Source organism: Pagrus major, chromosome 7 (genome assembly GCF_040436345.1).
Source record: "Pagrus major chromosome 7, Pma_NU_1.0".
Taxonomy (NCBI): Eukaryota; Metazoa; Chordata; class Actinopteri; order Spariformes; family Sparidae; genus Pagrus; species Pagrus major.
The window spans coordinates 2748917-2769602 of NC_133221.1; the positions used below are offsets into that span (position 1 = coordinate 2748917).

Consider the following 20686-nt stretch of genomic DNA (forward strand, 5'->3'; position numbering starts at 1 on the left):
GTTAGCATCATTAGCAGTGATAGCAAACCAAATACACAGACTCATCATTAAAGTCCTCCTGGGATGTCACAGTACTGTTTGACTGACTTGAAAGGTGGAAAAAATCAAAATATAATGAAAAAAATGAATGTGATTCTGTTTTAACAACAGGCTTCCCGCCCCCAGAGCTAAAACACACTGACGGTAATTATAGTTTGTGTTTATAGTCAGTTGAATCCTTCAGGAAGGTGAGTTGTTTCACCTGCATCACGCCTCTCACCATCATCTTCCTCCACCTCTTTGTGTCCTACGTTCCCTCCTTTGTCTCCTCTAAGACTTGTCTCCTCTCCTCTCTCACATTTTTTCACATTTCCTCTTTTTACTCCTCCTTCCTGCTCCCACTGATAGCAGCAGCAGTCAGTAACCATCCCACCGTCTTCCTTTCTCTTCCTCCTCCTCATCCTCCTCCTCCTCATCCTCCTCCTCCTCATCCTCCTCCTGCCTGGCAGTTGTAATGGCATTGGGGATGGGTGGGGGTAGGTGGAGGAGGGGGGGTTGGGCACATTAGAAACATCCCCTCTGTGATAAGCTGCAGCTGGTTACCATGGCAACGCTTATTACAGTACCTGCACCCTGAGACGGGGCGGGCGAGGGGGGTGGAGAGAGAGAAAGATGGAGAGCAGAGAGGTAGTGGGTCAAGAGTGTGTCCTGATTGTGTGTGTATGTTTGGATGTGCAACAGTGCACGTGTGTTCGTGTGTGTGCGTGCGTGTGTGTGTGTGTGTGTGTGTGTGTGTGTGTGGCTTCAGTTCATTGGCTCTTCATTAGCTGCTCCACATCTGGTAAAAGCTGTGCTGGGAACATTTCTTAGGAATAATGAGGAGAGAGAGAGACACACACACACATTGTCGCGCACTTGCAACCGTCACTGACACACACACACACACAAACACGCACACACACACCTGTCATCCAGGTCCCTCTCACGCAGACAGGTGGGCAGGCGTCCAGCCTCCTGTCGGCTGGATATTTAACACAGTTCACACATGTAACAGGTTGTGTCATGTGACGTGAGATATCCTTACACACAAACACACGCACGCACGCACGCACGCACGCACGCACGCACGCACGCACGCACACACACACACACACACACACGTTTAATCACTATTGAAGTCACACTGCAGCAACAGCTGTGTGTCCACATCCCGTTTCTGCTGCTGCAGCTGTATGTGAACATGTTTTCTCTTGTGTAAAGAACGAAGCTCCAACAATCAATAATTTAATGTTAGCAGAGCTCTCAGTTCGTTGTTTGTGTCAAAGTTTGTGGATTTAAAGCTCTCTAATGTTGTTGGGTTGTAGTGAAGTTGCTCTGCGCCTGTTTGGGTAAAGAGAAACGCAGCTTTCAGAGCCGCTGCCAGGCTTCAACTATGATGTCGCAATTCTGGTGAAGAGCTGAAAGGATTAGTTGATACAACACAGTAAGATTTAAATATTTTTAGTCCGTTCCTGCTTGTTTTTTACCGCCAACTGGACAAAATATTATAAACCTCATCGGGTGAGCTGAAATACAAACGACAACAACACGAATGACGACCTCCAGAATGAACGTACGGTCAAATCAACGGCTTCACATGCTCTGTGTGTAGAGAAATCCTTTCCCTTACACACTGTAGGCCCTTGTAGTCGGACTGCAAGACAGAAGACACGGTGAAAATGTTGTTTTCAAGCAGAGAAACCACAGAAGAAGAGAAATACTGCGCAGCAAATTATTTTTACCTGTGAGTGACTGTGCTCTGTGTGTGTGTGTGTGTGTGTGTACAGCCTATTTTCTGTGTGTGTGCAGAGGACAGGTTTGTGACAATAATTGAGACATACACACACACATACACACACACACACACACACACACACACATGCACACACACCTGCCAGATAACCTCTTATTGGTTACCATGGCAGTAGCAGGCCTCACCATGTGCTACAAGTTTGCAGCTGGGGAGAAGGGGTGTGTGTGTGTGTGTGTGTGTGTGTGTGTGTGTGTGTGTGTGTGTGTGTGTGTGTGTGTGTGTGTGTGTGTGTGTGATGCACCACCTGTTGTTATGCCCTAACACATATTGAGTTCTCTGAGCAGGTAGTGAAGCCCTCCTCCCTCCATCCATCCATCCATCCCTCTGGTGGTCTTCTTCTCTCTCCTCCGTCCTGTAGCTCTCTGTTCCTTCTCTCTCTCTCTCTGTCTAAAAAAAACATCCAGACTTCATTTTTCCCATCCTCTCGAGTCCTTATTTCCAGAGGTACACCTCACGCTCCCAAAGCCTGGTGGGAAAAAAGAGGTGGTTCCCAAGACTTCCTGATATTCCCAGAACTGTGACCGTGTGTGTGTGTGTGTGTGTGAGAGAGAGAGACAGATGCAGAGAGACCGCTCTGTCCTCTGGGACGTTTGGTTAACACACAGCAGGTGTAGACGTCTTTGTCTAATTCAGTCCTGTCATTTAAGTATAATTCTTCATCATTAATTTATTGCACACCATTAAACATCAGAGGAAACGAGCACCTTAGCAACACAGCAACATTTCATGACTTCAGATATGTACAGCAGCTGAAGACGGGCGAGGTTTCTGCACATAACTGCACAACTCTTGATTGGTTGTATGATTTTTTTCATGTTATTTTCAGTTTTCAAATTTGTATTTATGCTTCTTGACTTGCAGCACTCATCTATATATTTTCTCGTGCTATGTTTATCAGGAAATCATCAAACTGAGTCTTTGATTTCAATCATCAAAATCAAAAGCTGCATAGCTGTAGCTGTAGCTGTTGAAGGAAAGACGTCACAGCTAGCTTAGCGTTAGCTGCAGCTGCACTTCCATATACTTATTCTGTGTGCACGAAGACGATGAGATGTTCCACAGATCCTTCATTGATTTTGTTCGGGAAGAGGGTTCGCTCTGGACAGATTTCAGAAAACTGAACTTTGTTACAAACTGAATTTCTGTCTTTTGCTGTTTGTCGTCGGGAGGTCTTTTATTCTTGGTGAATATTATTTGAAATGTTGTAACTGTAACCCACAAAAAGCCTCCAGGATAAAGCAGCTTTGACGGGATCTTCTTCCATCAGCACGGAAAGTCTTGATTCAATATGCTTTGCATTTAACTCTGATCTATAAATCCTGTTTATGTTCGTCTATGCAAGTCACATTTTCACATTCACATAAGTTCACCAGCGACTCTTTGAACAAATCCTCATAGTTACTGTGCACTGAAGTGTCTGGATGACTCATAGCTTCCCTTTGATAGCAGATAGTAAAGACAGGAGTCAGTAACAGAGCTCTCGTTTGAAAAGAAAGTCCTTGTTTCCATTTTCTACTCGTGGAAATAAGAATGTAGTCATGCAGTGCCAGCCTACAGTGTTCACCTCAGTCATTGAGTCTAAAGACCCTGAGGCACGATGAAGAGATTTCATTGAAGCACTGATGTGAGCGTTTGTGTTTGGTGGCCTGTGTTTTTAAATCTACAGTTAAGACTCATCTTTTCACAGCTCATGTGGTTTTTTGTTGGTTTTCTGTTTGAAGCGTCTTTGGGTCACTAGAGAGAGAATTTGATGTTGTTTTCATTAAAGAGCTCGAGACAGACATCATTACAGAAAATCTGGAATCTGCTTGAGATTAATAACTAAATAATATACGGATCAGGTGTTTGTCTTTCTCCTAAACTATCCACTTAGTTCACTTTTTGCAAACAGTTTTGGGGTGAATATAGTGTTGCAGAATATTTTGTATGTTATTATATCTGTTTTAAATAGTTCATGAGGTTTGGAAGTTTCTAGATTCAACAAGTCATATCGTGTAAACACTCTCCTCATGTTGTGCTGATGTCTCAAACATGTCTGTCAGGATGAATCCATTTCAACTGGCTGTTTTTGGCAGTTTTTTGAATAAATTGACATCTTTGTCTTATTGGTTACGAGTTGGACATCTTTGTGGCAGTGTCCTGTCTGTTTTATTAGTGTAAAGATATTCACAGTTTGTCCTCGTCTGTCTCCAGTGTGTGGACAGCGTATCGGGCGTGGACTCGTCCCTGAAGCGCGTGGCGGTGGTGGAGGACTTCTTCGACATCATCTACGCCATGCACGTGGAGATCAGCGCAGATCCCGGCAAAGCCCCGAAACACGCCGGCCAGAAGAAAACCTACAAAGCTGTAAGAACAGTTTCTGCTTCTTGTTTTGAATTTAAACATGTGGTTGTTTCTGTGTCTCCTCTGACTCTCACTCTGACTCACCTCCACCCCACAGAGTGAATTCACTCTTTCATAACTCGTGTCGTCGGTTGCTTCACACTCTATCTTCTCCCTTTCTCTCTCTCTCTCTTTTTCTCTCTTCCTCTTCTTTTGGGCTTCATTCCTCTTTTACTGTCTCTGACAGAAAAAAGTGTCTTTGTCTTGTGGCAGCTCCGTCACGCTGGTGCAGTTTCAGTTTCAGATCAGATTTGTCTGAAACTTTCTGAAAATAAACTGGTCAACACATCCAGTCAGTAGACCTTTGTGTTTTGATCAGTTTGTTTAAAGCTGGATTAATCAATTCATTCATTAGTCGATCCACAGAAAAATAACTTTATTTTCAAGTCATTTGTCGAGAAAACTGACCAAACATTCTCCTTCCAGCTTCTCATTTGTGAGGATTTACTACTTTTGTCTTTTTATCTTTGAGTTTTGGACGATGAGGTCGGGCAGCTAACAATTATTTTCACTGTTGTTTAATCTGTCAACTGTTTCCTTGATTAATCGATTCGTTTTTCGATCTTTTAAATGTCAGAAAATGGTGATAAATGACGATCACTGTTTCTCAAGAACCAAGAAGACGTCCTCAAATGTCTTGTTTTGTCCACAACCCAAAGATATTCAGTTTACTGTCATAGAGGAGGAAAGAAACCAGAAAATATCACATGAAAGAAAAAATAACAATATTTTTGCCAAATAGCTCTGTTGACAAAACAAGAAACCTGAATTTAATTGAATCACCCGAGGCTTTAGGAAATTGTGATTATGAGGGCCGACAATCAGCATTTTTTCTGATTATCTGTGTTTTTTGTGTCTGATGTGCAGATAAAGTAAATTAATTTAAGAAATGCTCACTCATATCCCGCCCACAGCACCATCTGATTGGTTATTTATCACAAGTAATAACCAATCAACACTGAATATTCTGAATCTGCAAAGTAACTAGTAACTAATGTCATCAAATAAATGTAGAGGAGAGGAAATATAAAGTCGCAGTCAACAGAAATACTCAAGTGAAGTACCAACAAATTCTACTTAAGTACAGTACTTGAGTAATCTGTGGTTGGTCACTTTCGTCACTGTTTATTCTAAATTTTAACACTCAGATTTTAATTGTTTACTGCAGGTTACCAGTTTATCAGTCTCCTCGATTACTTATAATCAGTATCGGCCCTTAAATAAACGTATCAGTTAAATTAGAATAAAATCTGCAGATTAATCAGATAGTAAAAATAATTACCCTACTTTAAAAAAATGTTTCCATATATTTAGGTCACAGATGTGCATTTGATGTGTGTGAAAGTGGGCTAGCCTCGTTATCACAATCACCGTGATTCAGTTCAACCTTCCTTTCTTTTTCTCCTTAATGGCACTGCATGAATCCCCCAGCCACTAACGCTGTCCTTATCCTAAAAACAATTCTGACCTCGAACCATAAAAGCAGATAAACGCTCGACTGTCTGATGATGGAGGCTGATGATGGAGGAAGGTGTAGAAATAGATTCTCTTCTTCACATTGTGAGTGTTGGGAGACGAGTCAAAGTAAATCCAGCTGTGCTGTTGGAGCCTGAACCTGTCCAGTCTGTTGTCTCAGCTGCTGACACTGCCCTCTTCTGGTGAAACGGAGGAAGTGCATCCTCTGCAGATTTATCTTTGCAGAGGGTAAAAGCTGTGACTCTGTCAGCCGCCTCTGATTTCTTCTTCATTTTTCTATTTTCCTGACATTTCCTCGACTCCTTTATCTGATGTAGTGATCTGATTATCTTTGTCTGCCTTCTTTACAAAACACTTCTTCATTCTTGTGCACAGACAAGGTTTGATCTGTCAAACTGTCCTCTACGTCCCTCAATTAACACACACTGTATATACTGTAGATACACTGTATAAACATACACACACTGTATAAACATACACACACTGTATATACATACATACACTGTACATACATACATACACTGTACATACAGTGCAGTTAAAGCCAGGAGCTAGCTCACCATGCCACATAGTTTCGGGTGTGAGTGCCACCAAAGGCTGTGAGTGACATTTGCCTTTGCTTTACCCCCTCCTTCCCACACACACACACACACACACACACACACACACACACACACACACACACACACACACACACAGAGGCTCCACAGCATCCCCCATCCCTCCACGCTGGCGAGCATCCTCCCTTCCCTTCCTCCTCTCTTCTTCTTTTGTGTCTTTGTGTCTCTCTTCCAGAATAAATGTTTGATTAATTCATACGCACATTCGAAACACGCCCACTAAATTTATAGACTTCATATCCTCAGTGTCCCCGAGTGCAGGGAGTCTTTAAAAAAAAAAGAAATCCATCTTAAACACTTTGAGTCCATTTAAAACAGGCTCTTGGCATTCTGGGCATTTTTTTAATTTATTATTTAATGAAATGTAGACAGCATGACCTGAAAGATAAAGAGAGTTGTTCAACAGAAAATGCTTTACTGATATAATAATATCATTTTATTGATATAATAATAATAATGTTTGTGTCAGTCTCTCAGATTGAAGTTGTTTTTGTATGCTGACAGAGCAGATTACAGTGCAGGTAGAGGACTTCATTCTGGACCATCAAGTTGATTGTCAGCAACTTAAAAATGGAAAGCAGTAAATGTCCAGCGTGCTTGTAAAGAAAGCCCATCGTACATGTAAGCAGTCGGACTGAAAATCCAATTTATTCATTTTTTGGATACGCTGACACGTTTCAGCTCAGAGAGCCTTAATCAGGGCAAGTTTATTGTAAAACTGTTTGTTTTTTTGTCTGAAGTTTGTTCCACATTGGAAGCATCATTACAATGTTTATGTTTATATTCTGTGTATTTAATAATATCGGCCGACGTATCAATATAGGACTTTTTCTACTCCCTCGTACATGTATCAGTATCAGCACCAAAAATCCATTATCGGTCACGTGTCCCACATATTCAATCCATTTATTCCACTGTTTCAAATATTCCAACTCTTGACTTTCTGATTCTGTAACTTCTTCTTTACATTTCTAAAAATGCAACTTACAGTTGACTGATTATTGATTAGTTATTAGTTATTAAATGAAGGTGCAGCAGATTTTAACTGTTCCTGGTTCTGGTGTAGTTACGTGTCTATTCAAAGCTCTTTCATCACTTTGAATCACTGCATACTCCAAACAAACATGATGTTTTAATAATATTCTGCAAATTTCAATGATCATGAATTGTGGAAACCAAAAGAAATGACAGGTGGAAATCAGCAGCTCTGTCTGCAACCTGCCTCTGTCCAGACTCCACCGTTATATAACAAAATATCATTCGTGCTTTCAGAAAGTAGAAAAACAGTTTGAACATCCCCTCTCTCTCTCTCTCTCTCTCTCTCTCTCTCTCTCTGTCTGTGTTGGTGTCTCTCTCTCTCTCAGATAGCGGAGACGTACGCCTTCCTGCCCAGAGAGGCGGTGACTCGTTTCCTGATGAGCTGTGGAGAGTGTCAGAAGAGGATGCACATCAGCACGGCCGGACAGGACTGCAAAGGTACCAGCAGAACACTGCAGCACATGTCCAAGTCGAGTCCGAATGCAGCACAGGTGGAAAACATCTTCCTGTCAGTGCGATCACAATTAAAGACGTTTCTAATCGGCGTGTTGTTCGTTTTACCATCTGGTTTCAGAAAGGCTTCTGCTCACAGTGTAATTGCAGTCTCATCAACAATATTTGGTCGGAGTGGCCTCAGTTGGTCAGGATATTATCAGCCCTGTCAATCATTTGGGAGAAACAATCAGTGGTTAACCGGCTCTCTGAAGTGTTTTCTATCATTTCCTGGAGGTATTTCTCCATCAGAAGTCAAACGACGTAGATATGTCGGGTTATAGTGCGTTTCTCCCATAGACCTCAATACAGCTGTCACCACAGTCTGGCACCAAAGCGAAATTTAGTGACGTAATGTTGCTTCCTCCTTTTTGAGGTTCCTTGGCTGTCAGCAGGAAGTACTGTTTTGGTCCATTGTTGAAGTTTATGAGGTCACTCAGTGTGGTCGCAGGTTTAAATTTCCAACTTTGACCTCCAGGCGTTTCTGGTGCACGTGAAACACAAACAAACAAAAACACAAACTGTAACAAAATCATTTACGGCGCCCATCTAAATATTCCACCAATACAAATACTGTCCTCTACAAATACATCCGTCTCCACGCGTCTCCCATAGACTTCAATACAGCTGTCACCACAGTCTGGCACCCAAGGAAGATTCAGTGATGTAATGACTCTTCCCAGAATGCACTGCATCAGATATTATAGATGCAGTCATGCAAAACGTTTCCTGTTATTAACGCAGATGAACCTTCAGGTTACTGACCATCTCAGTGACTGTTATATAGAGCAGTGAGTGAGTGAGTGAGTGAAGGAGGGCAACTCAAATGATTTTAACTTCAGTTTAATTGAATTCATCACAATATTGGCATGAAATGAGAGTCCAGTACTGGCAGAGACAGATATACAATCCCCTCTCCCTCCGTTGTTTTTCTTCCAGCTGCATCTCCATTAAAACATGAAGGTTCAAAGGAACCTGTCCCTCACTCCTCCTGTGCCTTTCGGCTCGCTCTCTTTGTCATCACTCTGTCTTATTCGCCTTCTTTCTCCACCGTGTCTTTCAATTAGAGTCCCTCCTTCTTTCATCCTTCCCTTCGCTTTTCTCACTCACATATTGACCGTCCCCCTCTTTGCAAAATCGTTAACACATCCCCTGATTGTGAAGACGAGAAAACAAAAATAAAATCAGGCAGATGAAAAAACCAATCGGAGAGAAAAATCCTGGTCATTTGCACCATTGGAAGGAATTATTGATTTAGCTTTTTATTCTTTTATTCTTTACACTTTTACATTTAAAATATTGATTGTTTTACACAGACGTGTATTCCTGTGATGCTGTAAATGAGAAACAGAGAAAGAGCGTGAGTGAAATACAGAATAAACATGTTCGTAGATAAAAGGTGTACTGTTAGCCCCGCCTCCCTCGTGCTCAGTTGGTCCGGTCCCTGCCACCACACCTGTCACTCATCTTGATGAATAGATGGTGGATGAGCTAACCCACGTCTGTGAAGCTGTCATTAAAAATAAAACTAATGGTCACTGGGTTGAGATGTTTAGCTTCTCTGTGTTTCTCCCGTCTTCTCTCGACTCCACAGGAAACGAACAACATCACTCAGCAGCTGATTTAATGTAAACAGCGAGATGTAAAGTAGGCACAAGAGTTGAAACCGTTCAGTGTGGAGGATAGGCGCTATATGTTCTCACTTGTGATTGTGTAAGTAGCAGCAGAGCTGTTCATCGGCTGTAGGTTCGAAAACTATTCATTTTTCTAGAAAGACATCTACAGTTTACATCTGTAGCAGTCAGGACAGTGCGCCCTGACACACCGCAAACTGCTCAGGAAAGCCCTGAAAGACACGAGGCATCAACCTGGTCTCCAAACCCCACAGATCCCAATCCGATCGGGCATCCGTGGGATGTGCCGGAACAAATCGTTGCACGGAGGCCAAACCAGGACTCAAAAGGATCCTGGTGCCAGAGGCCACAGGATCCTCCCAGAGGTCCTGTTCCAGGCCTCTATGGGACGGATCCAAGTCCGATCATGATGGGGCCTCCGGGGATTGGACTTGTTCCAGCACGTCCCACAGATGCTCGTTCAGTTTGGGATCTGGGGAGTTTGGAGGCCAGTTTGACACCGTGAGCTCGTTGTCATATTAAAATAAAACTAAAGTAAAACTAAACTACTGTGGGAACTAATTACAACAAACGTATGCTGTTTTAACGCAGAAAAATGTGAACTTGTCCTTTAAAGAGCTTCCAGACTCTCTCTAACACCTCTTCCACACTGGAGAGGACATCGAGGACCCACTAACATCTGGTCTTTGTCTCCAGTGGGAAAGTTTACAATCAGCATTCATTCCTGGGATGAATAACAACAAGAAGGATGAAACTCGGACCGACACGCTTTCTCTGACTTTTCCATTCATCTCTGTTCAAGCGCGGCTCGATCTGTTCAGCCAGCGTTGAATTTGGAAGAGTTATTGATTTAAAAGATATAAAGGGAAACCTCAGTAACATTTTCACCGGCCTGCTGCTTTCAGCTGTTCCCTGTTTTTTCGGCGTGTTTGTGTCGTCGAACGTGGAAAGAAGTGAATCGGCTACTCGCTCGGTTTACTCACGTTTGATAAGCCTGGATATACACTAAGGTTACAGCCGGCTGCTTCCCTCCTTCACTCTTTAATATTGTCGCAGTTACTTTAATTGATGTGTTTTGTATGAACAGGATTATTGAATGTGTGGAAATGATGCCGTACAGTCATGATGTCCCATAATTCCTTAGTTTGGACATTTTTGACCCTTTTCCTCAGTTAGCTTTCAGCCAACAGACGAGATGCTGACATCCATTTTACATTCCTCTCCTCTGCCAACCCTGCCACCCCCCATTATATATATGTTCTCCAACTACTGGCACCCTGAAGGCCCCCCCCTCCCCATCTTTGTCCCTCATCCCTCCCCCATTCCTCCTCCTCCTCCTCTAGCTACCCATCCTTCCATCCCCCCCTCCAGCTCGTCCATCTCTCTGTCTTGTCCCACCCACCATCGCCACATCCCGCTTCCAGCTCTTCTCTCTCCCATTATCTCCCCCAAGCCCTCCTGTCCCGTCCCTGTATCCCTCCCCCCCTCCTCCCCCCTCCTCCTTTTGTCGCCTCCTCTACCCATCCTTCTAAACCCTCCATCCATCCCTCCCTCGCTCGCTTCCTCCCCACACCCCTCCCGGGTTTTCTCCTCGTCCCTCATTAAACAGAGGAGTCATTGGAGTGTCCTGTCTCTCTCCTCAATTAGCCTAATTAATGGCTTTTAACAAAGAAAATGGCCCAGGAAACGAGCTCATTTTCCACATAGTCGGGGGAGAGAGGGAGAAGGAAGCGGTACTGTGGGGGGGGGCAGAGGGGGAGGAAGCAGGAGTGCAGGGTAAAAAGAGGGAAATGTAGGATAAAGCACTCGAGGAAGAGCCCACTCTGCTTTTTCATTCTCGTCGAGAAGTCGAGGTCGTTTTAAACTTTTTGTAGAAATTGTAATAATTTCCTGTTAACTCAGGACCGCCTCCAGACTGAAGCCTTGATTCTGTGTTCAGTGTCTCTGCGCTTGTCTGAATTTTAATGTGACTTAAAGAGTAAGAAAGTGTCAGATGATGTCACAGATTAAAAAAAGGTTCAAAGTTCAAAATGAAAATGTAAATATGACGCTTCCACATTATTGAATTATTTATTTCATTAGAAGATGAAACAAGTAAACAATAAAACACACACACACACACACACACACACACACACACACAGCCGTGTTACTTCAGCTCCTTGTGTGTGTGTGTGTGTGTGTGTGTGTGTGTGTGTGTGTTGTACCGTCACTGCATGCCACTCAGAGCGAGAGCAGCTAATTGCCTTCCTACCCTGCGGGGGTTCGGCCTCTCCACGACATGAGCACACACTCGAACACACGCACACACACGCACGCACACACACACACACACGCACACACACACACACACTAACATGACCTCAGCCCTCTTTATCGCTATGCTGAAGTGACTCCTGCTAAAGTTCAGCTGTGAATTATTAAATGCAATTAATCAGCGTGGACCGGGGCCATGTTTAATTGACAGAGGCAGCAGGCTCACTGTGTGTGTGTGTGTGTGTGTGTGTGTGTGTGTGTGTGTTTGTCTGTGTGTAGAGTTTTCTTTTTATGTGGAGAAATGATTGATCCTCCTTTTTGTAACAAAATTCCACCAAACCATTTACTGAACAGTGTCAGTGTTATTTTGTTCTGTTCACACACACACACACACACACACACACACACACACACACACACACACACACACACACACACACACACGCACACACAGTTTAAGAGGGTTTTGGTCAGGAGGACGGAGATCGCTGCATGCAGTAGAGATTTTAAAACCCCTTGAGGCATATTTGTGATTTGTGATATTGGGCTACATAAAGGAGGAGATTGTGTACGTACACAGCAGCTAAGATAAAGATAAACCCAGGTCTAAGTCTCTTTCTCCAAGTATGTTCACTACAAAAGCTTTTCACTGCTCTTGTATCACAGGAAAGAAAGAAAACAGGAAGTAAAAGCATGTTACACATCACACTATCTCTGCATCTCCACCCCTCTGCTCTTCTGCCTCTCGCTCATTAATCTTCTGACCTCTTAAAGGACGTGTCTGACGTCTGGAGCGTCTACAGAGTGGACGTGAATATGGGCCACAGGATCAATACAGCTTAGCAGAATAGACGGCACCGTCATCATTGATTGGTGATTGATAGTCTCGTACGAGGACGGGAGAAAAGAGACGGAGGGTGTTTGAGAGTGTTTGTATTCTCCAGAGAGAGACGGACGGCGATAACTGACCGATAATGTGACACAAAGCTGCAACGTGGTGCTCAACATGAGGCTCCCGACCCCTGCGTGGTCAGGATAGTGATGTTCCTGGATGTGTGCGTGTGTGTGTGTGTGTGTGTGTGTGAGGTGTCTCAGAGAGGATGTCATCAAGTGTCTTTAAAGTTGTTCATCTATAACAAATCTAATAACGAGCCTGAACAATCAAGCAACAAGTTGAGAGTTTTAAGTTTAGATCTGAAGTCAGGCTGCTTCTTTTTGTCTGTCGACCTCCAGCTCTAGAGGGTCCTCTAGTGTTGGCTCTCTGACAAGACATGATGACAGACGGCATTAACAACCTGCTGTCAGTTAAAGGGGGCAGATAAAATCAAAACATAAAATCAGCTTGTGGATAAAATTCTTAAGATGGTGACAAAATAAACATCTTACAGGATATTAACATTGATCTAAATATCAGCAGCTCTCAGTGTTTCTTTTGTTTTAGCTTGGTTGTCATTTTTTAATCTGTTAAGTGTCTTAAATCCTCCTTCATGACGGTGTTAATGTTCAGTTTTTTGTTGAAACTGTAACACAGAGAGGTTTATCTAATATTTAATCATACCCCACCTATTTTAATGGGGTGGACAAAATAATTTAAAAACACTTGTCAGTATAAAATGTTTCTGAATGTATCTATAAAACAAGAGACCAAACTAAAAAACATTTGCTGGGTGAAATATCAACCTTCAGATTCAGATTCAGCTGTCAGATGTACTTTATTTATGTTCTGTGATTTGTTGACCTTTTGTTTCACCTTTAAGAACAAAACTAACTTAACATCCCCACATATTACTGAAACATAATATAATGTATTAACCTCTGGTGAGAAGAAACAAATCATCATATCACAATCAATCACTGATGTCTTAATCTCTCAGTACTGCAGTAAATAACACCCCTTCATTAGTGATTTTACAAAGCATGGAGGCGTTCAGGAAGCAAAAGAGGAGTGACGGCGCCGGGAACAGCGTGTGTCTCGTACTCGTCTGCTGTCTCACCTTTTCACACAGGCGTCAGTTCGGCTCTGTTCAGACATCCGCTGCCTGCTATAGAAATGATGCACCAGAGCCTACGTTGGTATTGTGATGTTGTTAGTTCAGTTAGTTAATTTCAAACGCTTCATATCCCTGAAATCTGCACGACCGTAGCTAAAATGTTCAGTAAGTCATAAACACTAATGTTGACAAAGTTTTTTACTAAATAAAAACACAAAGCATATTGATCCAAAAGATTTCTAAATGCAGAAACATGATCAAAATATTTCTCAACAACTTGTTTGAACAATGTACATATTTTATTTTTTGAGGTGCATCGTGATGTTATTTCTTGGCGAATCTTCAAATGCTCAAAACTACTTTTTATCTCAATTTCTCAGCCATCAACCTTCTTCTCTGCTCCCCTCCCGCCACTCATATCATGTAGCGTGCTGACATCATCACAATAAAGCCTTCCTGCTGCAAAAAGACTGACGGCTCTAGCTATTACTGTTTTTATTTAAGATTGATTTAAACAGGATCACGTAAAGGAGGACTTGCCAGCGCCATTTCAGGGGAAGGTTGGCACCATCGCTTGTTTTTTGCACCGTACGTCATGTGACTTAGTGACATCATTACATGTGTACAACGTGATTAGGCGGAAGATGAAAGTCTTTGCTTCCTCCTGAAAAAAAAAAGAAAGCTTGAGGTATTCTGGATCGCGGTTTAGATCCATTTTCACAGGATTAAAGGCAAAACAACAGTGGTTCCTAAGTGAAGTTTGAAGGACTTGGAAAGGAAGTAGTAGAGAATAGATTAACAAATACAGCAGTGTTTCATTGTCAGCAAGCAAGAGTCTGCAGAACCATATTAGTCCTGCTGTAAACTCCAATAAATGGCATAAATGATGAAAGGCATCACAAATATCTGCAGAAGAAGAAAAGTCACAATTATCTCCTCTCCTCTCCTCTCCTCTCCTCTCCTCTCCTCTCCTCTCCTCTCCTCTCCTCTCCTCTCCTCTCCTCTCCAGAGAACGACAGACCGAGCTCTCTGGTGTTGGAGGTGATTGACTACAACATGCCTCTGACCACCACCTACATGAAGCAGATGAAGCTGCAGTGTATGGGCAACAACAAGGTACGTGAGGTCACTGCGACCGAGCTGCTAGTTAAACAGCGCCGAGTCTGTTTCTGATTCTGGACTCCAGTGTGAGTGTTTCTGTTTCTGTGCTTGCTGAGACCACGAGAGTTTCCTTGAGAGGGCATCTTATAGTAAATCTTGACGCTGACAACTGCTCTAAACCAGCAGGTTCTTCTGTACACTCAAGTATTGTTTGTGACGGACGTGTAGGAGGAAACCAGGAGGCCCAGTAGATGCCTTGGTAGGAAGAAAACTCCCACACACCGTCTTGCAATTAAAACAGTATAATGAGAAGAAACATCAGCGTTTATAAGTCTGATGCTCATGGAGGTCAACAGACCAAAACCATTTCTTCCTAATAAGCACGAGACTGTGTGTTTGTGTGGTCTATAATATATATATATATATATGTATATATATATATAATTATATATATATATGTTTATGCTTCCAAAGATGTGAACAAATGACCTGAGAAAAGTTGTTAGAAGTCATTTTTTTAAAACATTTCCGATTTGTACATTGTTTAAGTAAATAAAAGTGTACTTCATTGTTGATTAATTTAAGTATTTTACAGATTAATAAATAAAAACATTTAGTCCAGAAAACAGCTACAAAAGTGGAAGTATCCAATACAGGTCCCAGTTACACAAGTCTAAAGTACCCCAAATATTTAGTGTCCAATCATGTAAAAACAGAGGAAAGCAGCAAATCCTCACATTTTAGAAGCTGTGAATATTCTAGTCAACTCAATTTAATATGTATCGCACTTTTCATACAAAGCTCAAGGTTTAACTCCTTCATGCTACACAAATAAAACTTATATACAGTTATGTGTATATATATATATATGTACATATATAAATAAATTTGTGTCCGGTTGAATGTAGACAGCAACAACAAGATAGTGATGACAACATGGTTGCCATCGCTACTTTAACGCTGGCCATTAGCTTTGTGTGAGCGCCCAGCATCAATGATGTAAACACAGAGTCCACCTCTCGTCCTGCTGTAGTCAGTCTCGCGCTCCGTCGGCTCAGAGCACAGTCGGCCTGTTGAGTGCAAAAGCTTGATCTGCATGTGCCGATATATTCCCTCATCCCTAATAGCTGGTCTCTATCATCTGTTGCCCAAACCCGACCTTGCACAGGCTTTAAGGTAGGGAAGGTGATCCTGGAGAAAGATATATGACACTTTAAGTTAGAAAAAGTGCAGGATGACATAGAAATGAGACTTATAATCAACTATCTAACTATTAACTTTCTTCAGAATCACCGACAGATTGTCTCATCTAACACAGATGGCACGCAGATCAAACCTTCTCCAGTTCTCTTGCCTTGTCTGTTAAAACCAACTGTCCATGGCACACTGATCAAACAAATCCAAACAAAACAGTTGACCAAATTTAAAAGGTCAAACAGTTGACTTCAAAAATGACCTCAGATTGGAGAGTGAAGAGGAGAGCTACTGTATTTTATAAAACACTCCTCGTACTGGTGCGTTAAAAGTGGCAAGATGTCGTCAAACGTGCGAGAAACATCGGAAGCAAATCTGGAGCAAGAAGTGGACCACACAAGGGAGCTTTTCATTGTGAGTTGGAAAATGAGGCAATCTGGTTTTGTACTCTTCTGTAGGTTTTTACAGGCTGTTAGAAAAAGGCTGCGGCACTAATAAGACGCCGGTGACTTTGAGTTTTATGTCGTATCAGGAGAAAAAGTGACGCTGGAATGTTTCTGAGGTGGTGAAGAAGGTCAGATTCTTCTTCTTTTGTGAATCAATGCTGCACTGGCTCGCTGTGTGTGTGTGTGTGTGTGTGTGGGTGTGTGTGTGTGTGTGTGTGTGTGTGTGTGTGGGTGGGGGTTGGTAGTGGTGTATTCTATATTGTTCCCACAACACCAGCACCACCACTCTACCCTGTACCACTGTGACTATCAGTACCACACACTCGCTGTCAGTCATGTTCCTTCTGTGTGTGTGTGTGTGTGTGTGCGAGTGTGTGTGTGTGTGTGCGCGAGTGTGTGTGTGTGTCTAGATAACGGGTGGGGGAACAGAGGGCTGAGCTCGTTCCAATTAAGCCGGGCCCCTGAGCGTCGAGTTAATTAGCTGAGGAGAGAGAGACACTGAAGTGCCAATTTACACTGGAATGCCAATATATCTGCCTGTCTGTGTGTCTGTCCAGGACACACACACGGACACACACACACACACACACACACACACACACACACACACACACACACACACACAGACACACACACACACACAAGTTGATACTTTGTGTTTTACTCTCTCTTGCACGTACACCTGCACACTCACACACACTCACACCTGCATCATCCTCCTCCTCTGCAGGAGTGTGTGCTGGTTCTGCTTGGTGACATCGTGTCAGATCCGTTCTAATTAGTTCACACTGACTTATTGACACGAGGCTCATTATCGTCCTCGTGTTAGAATCAAGCAAAGTACAAAATGAGAGAGTTGTTTTCTTTTTCTCAAAGCGAGTGTTGTTGTTCATCGTTATTATTCCAAAAAAAAAAGAAGACATTTGAACTTTTCTCTCAAAAAAAACCTTTCACCCTTATTTTTTTAAACACTTCTGTCCGTGTGACATCATTATCTAGAGGGAAGAGAAGTTCATGTTTGTCAGGTGGCTGTGAGTTAACTCCTGTAGTATAAGGATGAAGGAACTGAAGTCTGTTCTGTGCTGTAATTATCCAGGGTCAGTCCAGGATCAGGGTCAGAGATGTGAAAAGTTTGAACATAAACAGAAGTGCTCTACATCTGTCGGTATTACTGTATTGATCTGCATCAGAAGCAGCCTGTGCACGATAAATAAAAGATGTTGGTGTGCTGCGTGCAGCCTACAGCGGCTCGACCGATGCGGGATCTTGATCAATACTATGCTTCCAATGGCCGAGGCCATGTGCCAATATCCATCGCCTCTCACCTACAGGGTCAAGTTACAAGGATTCATGTCGGCCATGGGAAACTTTTGTCACATCATTAGAGCTTTAAAACAAGTCAGTGATAAATGTGCAAAGAAAATAAAATTTTAAACTTAAATGATTTTAAGTTAGTCACAGAGTTGGGGGTTGATTCCCGGCCTATTAAGGCAGGATGGACCTCGGGTCTCCTCCTAAATTATTTTTATCATAAAAAAAAATATGATAATCACAAAAATGCTTAATATTGGATTATATTGGAAAGTATACAGTATATACATACATGTTAATATATGTATAATTTTACTTTTGTCTTTGATACTTACCAATTTTGGCTGTTAGTATGACTTCTGTGTTCTGTTTTCAAACACTGATGCCACTAAATCCTGCACACCGGACCTTTAAGAAACACAATAACCAAGACTAAATATATAGAACAAAACGTGCAAAGAAAGCCGGTGTCTTTAAGTTAATCAAAGAGTTGGTGGTTCGAAAAATAAAACAAAAATAAGATCCAAACTATTAAAAGCACGTACAATAATTAGCGAACACTATAGAAATGATAACTCTAAAAGCTGTAAATTGCATGTGGCAGACATTATGTACACAACTGAAGCATGACACAGAATAATAACTGAAAAAGTTAACATATTTATAGTCGTCCTGGAGGAACCTCAGTATCGGCAGTAGACAGCATGTCTGTTATTGAATATGTAATAAAATTCAGCCCAACATATCTGGGTTTTTTTTCACAATAACAAAAAAAAAATCTGACTGCATCACTCCTCACGTGGAGTTACGTGGATGCAGAAATGCAACCGATGCAGTACATTCCTAGTTCGTGGTTAGGCTTTTGAGGGATAAAACACCTGATTCAACACTTTAAATAGACTCAAGAACCAGCAAAAAAAACAGACATCCTGCATAAATTAGATAAACTGACCAGTGAACAGTACTGATTGGTGCATTTTCCAGTTGGAAGATGAACTTGTTGGTGCTCTCCTCTGGACAAACTGTACTGTGTGATATTTTGCTAAAGCTACTTAAAAAAACTTCTCTGAGGACTTTTTTATTGCTGCTGATTCCTTTCGGAAGTCAACTTTATGATTGGTGCAGTTCGTGCACCTCTCCTCCTCATCCACCTCCACCTCCACCGCCCGAAACACTCTGATGTGATTTATATTTGTCAGACCAGACAGTCGGCTCAACCCTGTTGCTGGAAGAGTGGAGGTGAAGTTTTAGCAGACAGTATAGACTGTGTGTATACGTGTGTGTGTGTGTGTGTGTCTGTCTCAGGATGAGACTGTGAGATTATAGTGTTCGGCCCAGAGGAGCAAAAGTACAGACAGGAATAGAGGAGCAATGACTCACTCACCTATAGAAATAACATAGGACATGAGGGAGCATTAGGTTCAGTGTGTGTGCGTGTGTGTGTGTGTGTGTGTGTGTGTGTGTGTGTGTGTTTGTGTGTTTGTGTAAGGGGAAGCAGACATTGTGCAGGATAGTTGAATAGCAAAGCATTCTGTAAAAAAAAGGTCGCAGTCTTTTGTCTGGGATGTTTTTATGACAGAGAGAAGCGGAGAGAGGATCATCTGTAATTTTACTCAGGAGAGGAAATGAGCCAGAGGTATACAGAAGAAGAAGAAGAAGAAGAAGACGAAGACGAAGACGAAGACGAAGAAGAAGAAGAGAGGAGCATGTGCAGCATATTTGTGATGTGTGAATCCTCCACCGGCTCCATTAGCACTCATCCCAAGCCTCCGTTCATCTGCCCATCCCTTTATCTTTCCCTCCATCCGCCCCCCGTCCCAATTCAATAAGAGGAGGAAATTACCCAGGATGCTTCCTGGCAGGGGTGGGGGTGGGGGGTGGAGGTGGGGGAGTGTGTGGTGAGGGGCTGCAGCAGACAATGTAGAAATGGGTGAGGAGTGAGAGGAGAGGAGACAAGAGGGGGTGGAGGAGGAGATGGCAGGGCGGTGGCTCTGTCTGGCTGAGGGAAGGAGGAAGAGGAGGAGGAGGATGGAGGACGAGGATGTGTTTGGCGGGGGTGAAAATAAAAATGAGAAAATTTGTAGGTGACAGTGGGATGCAAGGGGGAGGAGGGGGAGCGGGAGGGGAGGGGGATGGGGGAGGTGACGGGGGAAAGTCAGAGGAGGAATTAAAAAAAGGAGAATGAGGTGGTTCATTATCGTTTATGGTCTCCCCTTCTCCCGCTCTCTGCCCATTATTTCAGCAGCTACCTCCAGAGGAAAGACATTTCATTATTTTTGGGAGGAGGGGTGTGTGCATGTGTATGTGTGTGTGTGTGTGTGCGTGCAGAGGGGAGATAGGTTGGGGGTTGGTCTGTTATAATTACTAAAAGACTGTTGAGAAGACAGGAGAAAAGAAATCCTACGTTTTGAGATAAAAGGCTTGTCGGCTGAACAGCCTTGAAAAACCTTTTGTACAAAACATTTTCTTGGCTGAAATATGAAGCGTCAGTCAGGACAAGCTCGTCTACAATCGTGTTTTCTTCTCCAAACCTTTCTCTGTACACACAGCGGGTCAACATTAGCCCGGTCACATAACTCCCCTGCTCACATCTGTGATTCAAGTAAAAATCAGAAGGAAGGAAACGATTATTCAGTCTGATTCTGTGTGAATATGATGCTCCGTGTGAAGCATCAAACATTTGTGACAAAATCTGACTTTTCTCTCAAAAGCCTTGAAGCCATAGTGGTGAAAGAAGTAAAGAAATAACCCATGTTTGATCCAGATGTTTTGAACCGAGTGAAGAGTTTGAAGCGGTGGAGGTTAACATGATGGATGCTCATGTAACATATCAAACTTAAAATCAGGAGACTCATCCATCCTGACCAGAACAGTTGAAGCTGGCTCTTCTTTTAACGTAACAACAATCTATTCC

At 42.6% G+C, this 20686-nt stretch overlaps 1 protein-coding gene across 1 annotated transcript in view; it reads left to right on the forward strand.

Annotated features, from left to right (window-relative positions):
- LOC140999820 (nucleolar protein 4-like) overlaps nt 1–20686 on the forward strand; it is a 159176-nt gene that overhangs the window by 30150 nt on the left and 108340 nt on the right. Inside the window, exons 2-4 of the mRNA XM_073470362.1 lie at nt 4025–4177; nt 7674–7785; nt 14730–14836. Coding sequence (XP_073326463.1) covers nt 4025–4177; nt 7674–7785; nt 14730–14836 — 372 coding nt within the window. The remainder of the gene's footprint in view (nt 1–4024; nt 4178–7673; nt 7786–14729; nt 14837–20686) is intronic.